The sequence below is a fragment of the Zonotrichia leucophrys genome, chromosome 21 (genome assembly GCF_028769735.1).
Source record: "Zonotrichia leucophrys gambelii isolate GWCS_2022_RI chromosome 21, RI_Zleu_2.0, whole genome shotgun sequence".
Taxonomy (NCBI): domain Eukaryota; kingdom Metazoa; phylum Chordata; class Aves; order Passeriformes; family Passerellidae; genus Zonotrichia; species Zonotrichia leucophrys.
Window position 1 is genome coordinate 5939269 of NC_088190.1, and position 15280 is coordinate 5954548.

The following is a 15280-nucleotide window of genomic DNA, read 5'->3' on the forward strand; positions in this document are numbered from 1 at the left end:
CCCACCTTTCCCGAGGTGTCCCTCCCGATCCCGCCCAACCCGGGGTGTCCCCCCACCTTTCCCGGGGTGTCCCCCCACTTTTCCCGGGGTGTCCCTCCCGATCCCACCCAACCCGGGGTGTCCCCCCACCTTTCCCGAGGTGTCCCCCCCCGATCCAGCCTGGGGTGTCCCCCCACCTTTCCCGGGTGTCCCCCCAGTCCAGTCCAGCCCAGCCCGGGGTGTCCCCCACCTTCCCGGGGTGTCCCCCCGATGCAGCCCAGCCGGGGTGTCCCATCTTTCCCGGGGTGTCCCCCCACCTTTCCGGAGGTGTCCCCCCAGTCCAGCCCAGCCCGGACTGTCCCCCCACTTTCCCGAGGTGTCCCCCGATCCAGCCCAACCCGGGGTGTCCCCCGCTTTCCCGGGGTGTCCCCCCATCTTTCCCGGGGTGTCCCCCGATCCGCCCAACCCGGGTGTCCCCCCACCTTTCCGGAGGTGTCCCCCCAGCCCTGCCCGGAGTGTCCCCCCACTTTTCCCGGGGTGTCCCTCCCGATCTAGCCCAGCCCGGGGTGTCCCCCCCGATCCGGCCCCTCCCAGGCACCTCCGGACTTTGAGCCGCGATCGCGGCCGGCGCCGGGGCTGAGCCCGACGGACTCACGACACCCATAGGACAAAGTCCCCCCGAACGGGGTGAAAATCCCCCAAACCCGCGGCTTTCGCAGCGCGATGTTGGCCCGCCCTCACCTCCCACCCGTCCCTTATTATGGTTTGGGGCAGAAAAAAATGTCAAACCCTTTTTTTTCCGGCGTTTTCCTACCCAGTCATTTGCAGGCTCCGGGCAGCCGGCGCGGCCGGGCTTTGGCTTCGGGGAGCGGCGGGGGATGGAAAGGCCAAAATTCCTCCTGGGTTTTGCTGGGGAAAGGGGCCCCGCATGGGAAACGCTCCCGGAGCCCTGTGAAACCCCTTCAAATCCCTGAGAACCCCCTAAAAATTGTAAACCCCTTTAAAAAACCTCTTTAACTCATTTAAACCTCCTTAAAAATCCTCTTTATCCCATTTAAACCCCCATTAAAACCCCTAAACCCTCTCACTTTTAAAACCCACCTAAACCCCCCAAAAATCCCTAAATAAACCCCTTAAAAGCATTAAGCCTCCCTAAAAAATAATTTCAAACCCCTTCAAAGCCCCCAACCCTCCTTACAAACCCTGATAACTCCTTAAAAAACCTTAAAACACCTAAAAACTCCCAAAACTTTAAACCTCCTTAACTCCCCCTTAATGCACCCCAAAACCTTTAAAAATCCTTAAAACACCTTAAAAAAACCCATTAAAACCCTCTTACAATCCTTAAATCCCCTAAAATCTAGGGGGAACCCCCTCTCTTTGTCCCCCAAATTCCCTCAATCTCTGTGAACCAGTGGGAAAAAACAATATTCTAGAAAACCAAAAAGCACATATTTTTATTCAAAACCCCACAAAAATCCCCATAAATCTATGAAAAAAGGGGGGGAAAAAGCATCCGAGCTGGGTTTTTAAAATTTCCCCCTTTTTTCTCTCCCAAACCCGACACGACCTTTAATTCCTCGCAATAAATATACAAAAATAGAATAAATTAGGTTACAAAATACAAGGCAACACTGGCAGATCAGCAATAAAGGGCAAAAAAATACACCCAAAAACCTGGTGGGAGAGGAATAAATAGGGAGAAAAAAAAAAGCAAAAATAAATCAGTTTTGGGACTGAGCCCTTTTTTTCTTGAAATGTGGGGGGAAAATAGGAAAAAAAAATCCTTCCCCCAGTTCCAAACAAGCTTGAAATTCCATTTTTTTAGGGGGGAGGGAAGGGGCAGCACCCGTTTCATCCCCAGGCGCGGGGACAAGATCAATAACACTATAAAAAAACCCCCTTAATAATTACAGAAATAATAAATAAACCCCTCGGGGAGGAGGGGGGGTCGATGTGGAGTTCTGGGGGTGGGGGGTCAGCCTGGGGACCCCCCAGCCCCTGCCTGCTCCTGCAGCCCCAGCAGGCTGTAGGCAATGCGCTTCTGGTGGCCCGGCAGCCGCACCCCGATCCGCTTGATGTCCCTGGGAAGGGGAACAGGAGAACACGGGGTCAGGAATGGGGTCAGGAATGGGGGAATGGGGCTGGAGGGGCTGGAGACACCACGGCCACAGCCCGGGATTGGGGGGAGCTGGGAGCAGCACCCATGTCCTCGTGGGGGGGCATGGATGGGGAGGGGACATGGCTCATCCCAAGGGATGGATGGATGGATGGATGGATACGGCTCATCCCAAGGGATGGATGGATGGACATGGCTCATCCCAAGGGATGGATGGATGGATGGATGGATGGATGGATGGATGGACACGGCTCATCCCAAGGGATGGATGGATGGATGGATGGATGGATGGATGGACACAGCTCATCCCAAGGGATGGATGGATGGATGGATGGACACGGCTCATCCCAAGGGATGGATGGATGGATGGATGGATGGACACGGCTCATCCCAAGGGATGGATGGATGGATGGATGGATGGATACGGCTCATCCCAAGGGATGGATGGATGGAGGACGCACGGATACGGCTCATCCCAAAGGATGGATGGATGGATGGATGGACAGCTCATCTCAAGGGATGGATGGGATGGATACGGCTCATCCCAAGGGATGGATGGATGGATGGATGGATGGATGGACAGGCTCATCTCAAAGGATGGAGGCATGGATGGATATCGGCTCATCCCAAGGGATGGATGGATGGATGGATACGGCTCATCCCAAGGGATGGATGGATGGTATTGAGGGGACAACAGCTCATCTCAAGGGATGGATGGATCGGCTATCCAGGATGGATATGGATGGGATGGATGGATGACGGCTCATCCCAAGGGATGGATGGCTGGATGGATGAAGGGGTGGACATGGCTCATCCCAAGGGATGGATGGGTGGACAGATACAGCCAACCCCAAGGGATGGATGGACATGGCTCATCCCAAGGGATGGATGGGTGGACGGACATGGCTCATCCCAAGGGATGGATGGATGGACATGGCTCATCCCAAGGGATGGATGGATGGATGGATGGATACGGCTCATCCCAAGGGATGGATGGATGGATGGATGGATGAGGGGGTGGACATGGCTCATCCCGAGGGATGGATGGATGGACAGATACAGCCAACCCCAAGGGATGGATGGACGTGGCTCATCCCAAGGGATGGACATGGCTTATTCTGGGGGATGGATGGATGGATATGGCTCATCTCGATGGATGGATGGACATAGCCAAGGCATGTCTCATCCCAAGGGATGGATGGATGGATGGACATAGCTAACCCCAAGGGATGGATGGACATGGCTCATCCCAACGGATGGACAGATGGACATGGCTCATCCCAAGGGATGGACGGATGGATGGACACGGTTCATCCCAAGGGATGGATGGACATAGCTCATCTGAAGCGGGGGACAGGTGGACATGGCTTATTCTGGGGGATGGATGGATATGGCTCATCCTGAGAGATGGATGGATGGACACAGCTCATCCCAAAGAATGGATGGACATGGCTTGTCCTGGGGGATGGACAGAGGGATGGACACAGCTCATCCCAGGGGAGGGATGGATGGATGGATGGACATGACTCATCCCGAGGGATGGACAGACTGACATGGCTCATCCCAAGGAATGGATGGATACAGCTCATCTCAAGGGACAGATACAGCTCATCCCAGCCTCTCCAGCCAAGGAACATCTAATTTTATCCCATCCCTCGGGCCACCAAGGCCACGGAAGTGGTTTCCGTTCCCAGCACATCCCTGTCCCTCGGGAGTTGGAGGGGAGGGGATGGGGACAGTGTGGGGACACATCCTAGGGACAGCACGGGCAGGGACTCACTCGCTGGTCATCTGCAGGACCTTCTCGATGGTGCTGTAGCCCGAGGCCATGAAGGTCTCGGTGTACTGGGGCATGCGGATGGACTCCAGCCACTCCGGCACCGAGCGGAACGGGACGCCCTCGGAGCCGCTGGTGCTGGGCAGCCGGATGGACACCCTGTGGAAAATGAGGCAAAAATAGAAAAATTCAATAAAAGTGATGCAGAAACGCAAGGCTGGAAAAGCCATGTGAAAACAGAAGGGCGTGGAAGTGATGCAGAAAGGAAATGATGCAAAAAATGATGCAGGAATGGAGGGGTGTAAAAAAATAATGTGAAAATGGGAAGGTGCAAAAAACAATGTGAAAATGGGAAGGTGCAAAGAATGACACAGAAAGGTGAGGACACAAAAATATTGCAGAAATTAAACAATGCAAAAAATGATGCGTGAATGGAAAGGTGCAAAAATGGAGCAGGAATGAAAGGGTGGCAAACAGAGATGTGAAAGTGGAAGGATGGAAAAATGAGTTGAAAAGATGCAAAAAATAATGTAAAAACAGAAAGATGAGAAATTCTGTGGAAATGGAAAAAGGAAAAAATAATGCCAAAAACTGGAAGGATGCAAAAATAGCACAGAAATGAAATGGTGCAAAAAGTGATGTGAAAGTGGAAGGTTAAATCAATGATGCAGAAATGGAAGGATGTGAAAAATTATATGAAAATGGAAAAACAATGCAGAAATGGGAAGATGCCAAAAAACAAATGCAAAAATGAGATGATGAAATTGTGATGGAGAAAATGAGATGCTGCAAAAAGTGGATATGTGAAAATGGGGACATACCAAAAAATGATGCAGAAATGGAGATGTCAGAAGCAACGAGGGAGTGCAGAGATGCAAAACTCAACCCAAAACAGCACCATGAGAGTGCGAAAAATGATAGAAGACACAAAGATGTGCAAGAATCAGAGAATCCCAGACTGGTTTGGTTGGGAGGGACCTTAAAGCGCACCCCTGCCATGGGCAGGGACACTTTCCACTATTCCAGGGTGCTCCCAGCCCTGTCCAGCCTGGCCTTGGGCATTGCCAGGGATCCAGGGGCAGCCACAGCTGCTCTGGGCAATTTCTCCCCTCCCTCTCCTTGCCCCCCATCCTGGTGCTCCCTGCACTCACCGAGGGTCGAAATCTGCCAGTGCCTTGAGGGAGTCGGGGGCGCGGATGAGTTTGTCGAGGATGCTGACGATGTCGGGGAATTTGGGGCGCCGGCAGCGCTCCTGCTGCCAGCACTGCATCATCAGCTGGTAGATGGCCGAGGGACAGTCCAGCGGCGCCGGGAGGCGGAAGCCCTCGTTGATGGCCTTCATCACCTACGAGGAGGAGGAGGAGGAGGAGGGTCAGGGATGGTCCCCCTAAAAATGGTGTTCATTCACAAAATCCCACAATGGTTTGGGCTGGAATGATTTTAAACTCATCTCATTGTAGCCTGTGTCCCTGGGCAGGGACACCTTCCACTGTCCCAGGTTGATCCCAGCCTTGTCTCCCAAATGTCTCCCAGAACACTGGTGGTGGTGGAGGGTGGGCTCTCACCTCGTGGTTGGAGAGCTCCCAGTAGGGCCGCTCGCCGTAGGACATCACCTCCCACATGACGATGCCGTAGCTCCAGACGTCGCTGGCAGAGGTGAACTTGCGGTAGGAGATGGCTTCGGGTGCCGTCCAACGGATCGGGATCTTCCCGCCCTACAGCGACATTGGGGTCAACCCTGCACCCCCAAAAAACCACCTCACCTTGTTCAACCCCACCAACATGGCCACCACGGTTCACTATCATCCACCTTGTTCAACCACCCAACATGGCCACCATGATGGACAATCACCCACCTTGTTCAACCCCACCAACATGGCCACCACGGTTCACTATCATCCACCTTGTTCAAACACCCCAACATGACCAACCACGATGGACAATCACCCACCTTGTTCAACCCCACCAACATGGCCACCATGACTCACTATCACCCACCTTGTTCAACCACCCAACATGGCCACCATGATGGACAATCACCCACCTTGTTCAACCCCACCAACATGGCCACCACGGTTCACTATCACCCACCTTGTTCAACCCCACCAACATGGCCACCACGGTTCACTATCATCCACCTTGTTCAACCACCCAACATGGCCACCATGATGGACAATCACCCACCTTGTTCAACCACCCAACATGGCCACCATGATGGACAATCACCCACCTTGGACAACCACCCCAACACAGCCAACCACCCCCTCACCTTGGCCATCCAGCCACCCCTCCCTGGCCACCACCCTGCTGCAGTGACACTCACGCTGGTGGTGTAGGTGGCTTCAGGGTCATCTTCCAGCACCCTCGAGAGCCCGAAATCGGACACTTTGCACACCAGGTTGCTGTTCACAAGGATGTTCCTGGCAGCCAGGTCCCGATGGACGTAATTCATGTTGGCCAAGTACTTCATGCCAGCAGCAATGCCCCTCAACATCCCCACCAGCTGGATGATGCCAAATTCACCTTCTTTTTCCTGGGAAAAGGGGAGAATCCAGCCTGGAATCCACCTGTTGTCCCACCTTCTTTGGTGGGGGTTGGAGATTCCACCACCCTGTGTCACCTACCCTCAGGAATTTATCCAGAGCCCCGTTCTCCATGTACTCTGTGATGATCATGAAGGGCTTGTCTGTACAAAAGAAAGACCCCAAAATAGGTAAAAACACCAAAAAATATCCCTCCAAGCCCCTAAAAAAGTCACTGCCCTAAAATCTCTAAACCTCCCACAGGTCCTCCCAAAATCCTCAAACCCCCAAATGCCCAATGCCCCTCAAAACAACCCCAACCCCTCAAAAATTACAAAAAACCCAACCACTCCCCAAAACCCAAATCCTACCAGTTCTCCCCAAAAACTCCAGACCCTCAACTCCCCAAAAAGTCACCTCCGTTAAACATTCCCAAAACAACAATAAAGCTTTAACCTCCTTACAGACCCCAAAAAACCCCAACAGCCAATACCCCAAAATAACTCCCCCAACTCCTCCAAAAATCCCTGAAGCTCCCCATAAAACCTCCCAAATAAACCTGAATTCCCTCCCCAGAAAAATCCCCAACCTCATCCCTCAAAAAGACCCAAGTCCCTCAAATTCCTCTTTGCACTGTTGCTCAAAGCACCTTATTTTTATAACTCTTTTTTGGGGTGGGAAATTGGGGTGTTTTTTTTGTGGGGACAGGACACAGAGGACACTCACACTTGGAGACAACGCCCTCGAGGCGGATGATGTTGTGGTGGCAGAACTGTCCCATGATGGTGGCCTCGCTCAGGAAGTCCACGCGCTGCTTCTCCGTGTAGCCCACCTTCAATGTCTTGATGGCCACTGGCACCTCCTTCCTGCCGCGCTTCAGGGTGCCCTTGTACACCTCCCCAAATTCACCTGCTCCAAAAAACGTGGGCACCTTTAGCCCCCCTGTCCCACCCTGATTTTAGGGTGTCTCTGGGGGGGACAAAGCCACGCACCAGCACCGATGACTTTCTGGCGGGTGATGAAGGATGGAGGGATCTCGGTGGTGAACTTGAGCATGGCTTGGTTGGGGTCTTCGTAAGTGTGGGGGTCAACGTAGGTCTTGAGGGGCTTCAGCTGATCTGGAAGTGTCAAGGAGAAGGTCAGCACCCCTGTCACCCCCTGCCCATCCCTGTTGTCCCCACTGTCCCGTGGCTCACCTGACTTGGAGAAGTAGACATCCTCAGCAGATTGGCGCGGCCGTGACCTCTTCCTCCTGCGGAAAAGCAGCATTTTATCCCAAAAGATCATCCCCTGCCCATATTTGGTGGTGGGACAACAACATTTTGGGGTTTTTGGGAGGTTTTGGGGGGAGTTTGTCCCCTTACCGCCGGAGGATGAAGAGGAGAGTGGCCAAGAGGAAGGCGACAAAGACGACGCCGGCGATGCTGCCAGCGATGACGGTGGCTGATGCCATGGCCTCGGAACCTGCGGGGACCATCCAGGTGAGCCCTGCATGCCCTGGAGCACCAACACCCCACTCCTGACACCCCCTGGAGCCCCCACCCCGCACTCCTGACCCCCCCAGCCCCTCCTCACCCTCGGGCAGGGTCTCAAACTCGTGCTGGGGGCTGAAGGCCCCGTGGCCATCGGCGGTGAGAGCCTGGACCCGAACCACGTAGGCGGTGCCTGGGGACAGCTTGGGCAGGGTGACAGAGGTGCCCTCGCAGCGCAGCACTGAGTAGCTGTTCTCATCCACCTGGGGACACGGCAGGGTGACATTAGGGTGACACGCAGGGAGGGGTGGCACGGGTGGGGCAAAGATGAGGTGACGTTGGGACGTGACATGGATGGGGCAGGGATGGAGGTGACAGGGATAGAGGGATGAACATGGGAGGGACATGGATAGAGGCAAGGATAGAGGTGACATGGATGGGGAGGTGACATGGATGGAGCAGGGATGGGGAAGTGACAGGGATGGGGACAAGGATGGAGGTGGCGTGGATGGGGGGTTGATGTGGCTCAGGGCAAGGATGGAGGGATGACGTGGATGGAGATTGCATCGACAGAGCTGACACAGCTGGGGGCAAGGATGGTGGTGACACGGATGGAGGTGACACAGATGGAGGTGTCAGGCTGTGTCACCTTCTTGCTGTAGGTGACCTCGTACTTCCAGACCCGACTCTGCTGCCGCAGTGGCACCGTCCAGGACAGGACCAGGCTGGTGGCCGTCCGTCCATCCAGGCTCACTGATGTCACCCGGGGAGGCTCTGTTGTGGGGACACAAAGGGACATCACTGAGGTGTTCCCATGGGGGACGGGGACACCACAGATGTGTCCCCACTATGGAGGGAAGGTGTCGGAACTGCCGGTGTCCCCTCACCTGTCTGGTTGACGCTGATGGTGGCGCTGGCCACGCTGCGCTGGTGGCTGGAGGGGGACACCCCGTTGCGGGCCTCCACGGTGAAGGTGTAGTTGACGTGTGGCTCCAGGTCGGTGACAGTGACCTCCGTCCCCGTGAGCCCCTGGGGGGGCTGCGAGAAGCGGACGCCCCCGTCGCAGGGCCGGCACTCGCCGCTCTCGGGCCAGCACTGCTCGCAGGTGACGCTGTAGGTGACGTCCTCGCGGCCACCGGGGTCGGCCGGGGGGGCCCAGCGCAGCTGCACCGCGGCCCCCAACCCCAGGGCTGTGACAGCCTGTGGGGGCGAGGGGGGACCTGCGGGGACACAGGGTGGGGTCAGGGGACAGGGTGGTTCTGTGTCACCTCAGTGAGGTGACACCACAGTGTCCTCCCCAGACAGGTGACTTACGGGTGCAGGGATGCTCCGGAGGATCCTCAGGGGCCCGGAAAAATCCGTCCTCGCATGGGCAGGTGGCAGCAGCAGCCGGGGCAGGCAGGGTGTTGGGGGGACAGGGCTGGCAGCCCCCTGAGGACACTGCAGCCTTGAAGGTGCCAGGGGGACAAGCTGGGGGACAAACACAAAGTGACATCAGTGAAATCCCAAATCCCGCTCCCCATCCATGGGATCAGCACCTGGCAGGTGGGGGGGAAGCATCCCCCAAGCACCCAGAGAGGAGTTATGGGGAGTTTGCCTCATTTTGCAACTTCTTTATTATTGGGGAGCCCCCCAAAACCACCCCACTCCTGGCTGAGCCCTCCTGCACTCACTGCATTAGTGATGCTGCAGGGGAATGATCCAGGCTCAAGTGGGGAATTTTAGGGTATTTTGCTTATTTTGAAGCTGCTACTTTATTTATTTCTTTGCTACTTTGTATTGCTACTTTAAAGTATTGCTACTTTATTTTACTTTACTTTTACTACTGGAATCCCCCCAGCACATCCTTCACGTGAGTTCTCACTACAGTGGTAATGCTGAAAGATGCGGATCCAGGGCTGGGAGTTTTGGAGCCAAAACCTCCTTTCTCCGACCCTGAATCTGGAATTTTTCAGGCATTTCACCTCATTTTTGCAATCACTGCCCCACCTATCGCTGTAGTTTAAGATTTTTCTAAGCCTTCTAATGTTAACATTCTTGTAGCAAACTTTCTCACACACTTTCTGTAAATAACTCACTGTTTTGCATTCTTTTATGAAAAAAAGAGAGTTGATAGACTGTTAGTCTGTCCAGTGTCATTGGAGGGGTGGCACTGTCACCCTCCAATCCACTGTTGCTCTTAGAAAATTATAAATGTTGGAGTCAGAAAATAAACTTCTCCTTTTTCTTCACCTTGAAAACAGCAGTGGTTTTTTCTTTACCTTGAAACAAGCAGTGCGCTTGTGTTCTTTCATGTCCTATAGCGACACCCCACCCCTCTCTCAGCTAAGCTGTTCCACAATCCCCTCAAGGCTGAGGATTGGGAATTTTGGGGTGAATCCTCTCCTCACCACCCCTCAGCTCAGCCCAGTCCATACCTTGGCAGGTGTCTCCCAGGCTCTGGAAGCCGGCGCGGCACAGGCACTCCCCGATGGGCACGAGCCACTCGCCGTCGGCGTTGCAGTGCAGGGCGGGCGCCTGCTCGGCCACGGCCTCGGCCACGCACGAGCCCCGCACCTCGGCCAAGGTCTGCGAGTCGGCGCCGGCCACGGTCTCCGGGAACCTCGCCATGCCCCGCACCACGGCCGGGCAGCGCTTGTAGTACACGCGCACGGAGAGCAGCGCCACGCAGGCGCCCAGGTCCTGGAAGGCCAGGTAGAAACCCTTCCTGTGGAGCGGCCCCACCGAGCGCACCTCCACGTTGAGCTTCACGTTGCGGGCGGCGAAATCCTCCTGCACGGTGATCTCGTCCGGGGCGATGGTGTCGATCTTCTTGAACTGGCGCTTCTGGAAGTTGGTGCCGTAATCCACGTCGGACTCGGCGTAGTAGAGGTTGAAGGTCTCCTTGCAGGAGCCGCCGCCGGCCGTGGGGAAGCTGTTGCAGTCGCGCACGGTGAACTGCAGCTCGATGAAGATGCGCTGGGCCACGCCGCGGTAGATCCAGTTGGTGCGGAGCCAGTTCTCCTGCTCGCCCTCCAGGACGTTGCACACGGAGTACATGTAGATCAGGGAGTCGTTGAGGACGTTCTGCAGCTGGTCCCACTGTCCCCAGAGACAGAAATGGGGCTATGGAGGGGAACTGAGGCACTGTCCCCAGGGATGGGTTTGTCCCCGTCTCATTCCCCCGTCCTCATTCCCATGGAGGTCCCCAGACACATCCCAGAGGTCTCCAAACCCATGGGTGTTCCCACGTCCATCCCCATGGGTGTTCCTGGTCCCATGGAGGGCTACAGCCCAATTCCAGCGGAGGTTTCCATGGATGTCCCTGTCCCCATGCCCATGGAGATCCTCATGACCAAAGGATGTTCCTGTGGAGGTCCCTCCCTTACAGATGCTCCTGTCCCCATTCCCATGAATGCCCCCAGGCCCATCCCTGTGAATGTCTCTATTCCCATGGAGGTCCCCATTCACCACCCCCACGGATGCCCTCATCCCCATTCCTGTGATGTCCTTGTCCCATCCCCGTGGAGCTCCCCCATGGCTGTCCCCATTCCCCATCCCAGAGCCAGCCAGCGGGGCCGGATGCTGCATCCATGTGTGCTCACCCCTTTTCCATAGGGATGGGTGAGCCAGCCCAGCTCCCCATGTGCCTTGGCGAAGTCCAGCAGCACCACTGTGGGAGAGGAGAGAGGACAGGGACGTCAGCAGATGCCACCAGGACCTGCAGGTGCCACCAATACACCCCTCTGGCCCTTGGATGTTGGTCCCCCAGGACCCACGGATGTCCCTCAGGACCCATGGACAACCCCATGGAAATCCCCAGGATGTGCAAACACTCCTGGGATCCACAGATGTCCCCAAAGTTCATAGATGTCCTGGGCACCCACAGATGTCCCTGGGACCTCTGGATGACATCAGCACCCACGGATATCCCTGAGACCCACAGACATCCCACCAGGATCCCTGGATGTCCTGGGCACTCACAGACATCCCTGGAACCCACACATGCCAGCCAGGAGGTTCCATGGATGTCCCCAAGACCCTGGATACCCCCAGGACCCACAGATCCACCCCATTTCCACAGACGTCCCCAAGAGCCACAGATGTCCCCAGGACCTCCAAACAGTCCCAGGCCCCACAGGTGTCCCCTGGACCCACGGACCCTCCGTTCCCGGCAGATTCCGCTGGACGAAGCCCCCCGGGGCCGCCCCCAGAGGCGGGGAAGCCGCGGGGCCCGGCGGGACCTGCCCTGGCACGCCGAGGGCGGCGGCCGGATCCAGCGCCGGGAGAGGAAGAGGAGGAAGAGGAGGCCGGGGAGGGAGCGGGGCCCCCCGGTGAATCACCCCCCAGGAATGTGCCCGGACGCCCGGGTTCAGCGGGAGATGGGTCCGGCGGGACGGGGCCATTTCGGGACGGATGTGCCCCCCCAGCTCCCACGAACGGGCTGGCGTCCGGGTCAGGTTTGGGGGGGACCCCAGAACCTGCCTTAGGGGGACCCCAGAACCTGCCTGGGGGGGACGCGAGAGGCTGCAGCGTCCCCCCCGCGCCGTGCCCGGGCTCAGGAAGGATGCCGGGGCGGATATCCCGGTTTTCCTGAGGCTGGAAATCCCCCCCGCGAGCCTCCGGAGAGCGGAAAGCTGCCGGAGCCAGGGCCGGAGCGGGCGGGGGTTCCCCGCCGGTGCCCCCGGGTGGCTCTGGGGACGGTGCCGGGGCTGCAGCCCCGTCCCGGGAGTCACCTGTACCCACCGCCACCACCATCATCATCATCATCATCATCAAATTCTCCGTCACCTTCGTCACCCGGCACGGCCGCCCCTACCTCCAGTGCCACCAACCCTATCGCCACCCCCGTCCCATTCCCAATCCCATTCCGGCTGCATCCTTGTCCCTGCCCTGCCCTAACCTCGTCCCCATCCCAATCTTTGTCTGAATCCGAATTAAATTCCCACAGTGAACCCCAATCCCATCCCCATCTCACCCTTAACAAGAATCCCAATCGCCAAATTATTCCCATCCCCTCCCCATCCTCATCCCCTCCTCAATCTCAATCTGAACCCAATCATAATCCCAAAATTGATCCCATCCCAGCCCCAATCCTGCTCCATTCCCTCCTCTTTAACCTCCTCCCCACCTCAGCTCACCCCAAATCCCCCTGGATCTCACACAGGGGAACCAATCCCCCCGAAATCCCCAAATCCCACCACTCCCATCACTTTCCCTTTCCCCCCACGCACTTCTCAAACCTCAAATCCCAGTATTCCCTCCTGGGAAACAGCACTTTGGGAACACACCCCAAATCCCACAGCTGCCACCCTCTCTGCTGTACCCCAAAAATCCTCATTTTAGGGTTTTTTTACCCCATTTTTTAGTTTTCAGGGAGTATTTTCCATGCCAGCCTCTGATTTATTTGCATTTGGGTCTGGATTCTTCCACTTTACCCTCAAAAAATGACGGATTAAAGCCGTCAGGCAGAGTTTATAGAAACTCAATCCTAAGAAAATTCCAGGTGTACACAAAAAATTTCCCCCCTTTTTTTGCCCAATCCTGCCAAATTAAGCCCCAAAATCACCGGGGGAAGGGTTGTGAGGTGGAGGCCGAGACGCTGCTTGTTTTTTCCCAGCAATTTTTTGGAATTTTCCTGACATTGTTTTCCAGCTCTCCGGCCGGATCCTACCCGATCCTGCACCACCCATGGGAAACGCTCCATTTTAAGGTGATTTTCCCCTTTTTTGGGGGATTTATTTTTTAATCCCCCCCACCTTCACCCCTGTGCCAGCCTCCTTTGGGGGCTCCCGGCAGGACCTGGCCCCGGCGGGTCGGTTCGACGCTCGGCACGGGAAAAGTTGCCCCAAACTCTTGGGTTTCGCCTCATTTTAACTTTTTTCCTCCCCATTTAAATTATTTCTCCTCTATTTTAGTTGTTCCCCCATTTTAGCTGCCCCCCCCCCCCGTATTTTTATCTCCCCACACACCTTTTTAACTCCCCCCTCCCTTACTTTAACTTTTGCTCATTAATTTAACTTTTCCCCTTTTCATTTAAACTTCTCCGCCCTCATTTCAACTTTTCCCTTAATTTTAACCTTCCCCTCCTGCCTCGCCCCAAAGGCGCTCCGGCACCTGCAGATTCCGCACCGCACCCCAAACTATGCGGGGGGAAGGGGGAACCCACATCCCCCTTTACCCTCAGAGCGCTCCCCAACTCCTCAGCTCCCCCCAAACCACCCGAATTTACCCCAAAACCACCCCACCCCGCAATAAAGGAATTTCGGGGTGCTCCCCCCCATAAAAAAAAGTGTGGGACTCACCTTCCTCGGCGGCCAGGGGGCTGAGGGCGGTGAGGAGGAGGAGGGTGAGGGCCGCGGGGGTGCCCGCCATGGCGGGGCGGTTTTGGGGGGTCCCGGGCGCGCCCCACGAGCGGCGGCCCCGCGGGGAGTGCGGGGGGTGTGGGGTGCGGGGCCGCGCGCCCGCTCCTGTTCATTCATGCCCCGCTGACGTCACCGGCCACGCCCGCTCTTAAAGGCGCAGCAGCCGCTCCCAGTACGCACCAGTACGGCACTGGGAGGGCGCGTGCCCCAGGGAGGGACGCGGCCGGGGGGAGGGGAGGGGGCTGTGGGAGCCCCCCCAAGGTGGGGCACGGCCCTGGAGGGGGTTCGGGGGTCCCGCAGCCCCGCGGGGACCCCCCAAGCCCGGTCCTGAAGGGGTGAACGCGCCCCCCCCTCCCGCCCCCTCCCCTTTCATTCATGAATCGGCGTGGGAAGGGCGGGGGGGGCGGCAGCCAATGGCTGCAGGGGGCGGGGCCACGCGGTTACTACCGGCCACGCCCCCCGCCCACCAGTTCGATACTGGGGGGATTGGGGGGAACCGGTGTGGGGGGGCTGCCCGGGCCCCAAATCCTCAGCACCACCGTCCTCATGGACCTGCAGCACCCCAAATCCCACAGCACCCCAAATCCCACAGCACCCCAAATCCTATCACCCACAGCACCCCAAATCCCACAGCACCCCAAATCCCATCACCCACAGCACCCGAAATCCCATAGCACCCCAAGTCCCATCACCCACAGCACCATAAATCCCACAGTACCCCAAATCCCATGACCCACAGCACCCCAAATCCTATCACCCACAGCACCCCAAGTCCCATCACCCACAGCACCCCAAGTCCCACAGCACCCCAAATCCCACAGTACCCAAATCCCATCACCCACAGCACCCCAAATCCCATCACCCACAGCACCCCAAATCCCACAGCACCCTAAATCCCACAGCACCCTAAATCCCATCACCCACAGCACCCCAAATCCCACAGCACCCTAAATCCTACCATGCACAGCACCCTAAATCCCACAGCACCCTAAATCCCATCACCCTCGGCACTCCAAATCCCATAGCACCTCAAACCCTGGATCATCTGTTGCACCCCAAATCCCATA

The 15280-nt window shown here is 56.7% G+C and overlaps 1 protein-coding gene across 1 annotated transcript; it reads right to left on the minus strand.

Moving 5' to 3' along the window:
* Positions 1-1477: 1477 nt before the first annotated feature.
* On the minus strand, positions 1478-14373 carry EPHA2 (EPH receptor A2). The gene is made up of 17 exons (XM_064730559.1): positions 14154-14373; positions 11454-11521; positions 10287-10950; positions 9184-9339; positions 8757-9089; positions 8519-8643; positions 7973-8132; positions 7762-7861; positions 7594-7649; positions 7390-7515; positions 7124-7306; positions 6500-6561; positions 6199-6408; positions 5441-5590; positions 5027-5220; positions 3879-4034; positions 1478-2063 (listed from the first exon to the last, which is right to left on the minus strand). The coding sequence occupies exons 1-17, from the start codon at positions 14221-14223 to the stop codon at positions 1958-1960; spliced, it is 2919 nt and encodes a 972-aa protein (XP_064586629.1). The 5' UTR covers positions 14224-14373; the 3' UTR covers positions 1478-1957.
* Positions 14374-15280: the final 907 nt, after the last annotated feature.

What these genes read in the sequence shown, in the direction of transcription:
- EPHA2 (XM_064730559.1), bottom strand. Translation starts at nt 14,223, where the DNA reads ATGGCGGGCACCCCCGCGGCCCTCACCCTCCTCCTCCTCACCGCCCTC. An exon ending in CCCCCTGGCCGCCGAGGAAG is followed by an intron (nt 11,522 to 14,153) that starts GTGAGTCCCACA and finishes CCTCTCCCACAG; the next exon opens with TGGTGCTGCTGGACTTCGCC. An exon ending in CTGGCAGATTTCGACCCTCG is followed by an intron (nt 4,035 to 5,026) that starts GTGAGTGCAGGG and finishes CATTTTCCACAG; the next exon opens with GGTGTCCATCCGGCTGCCCA.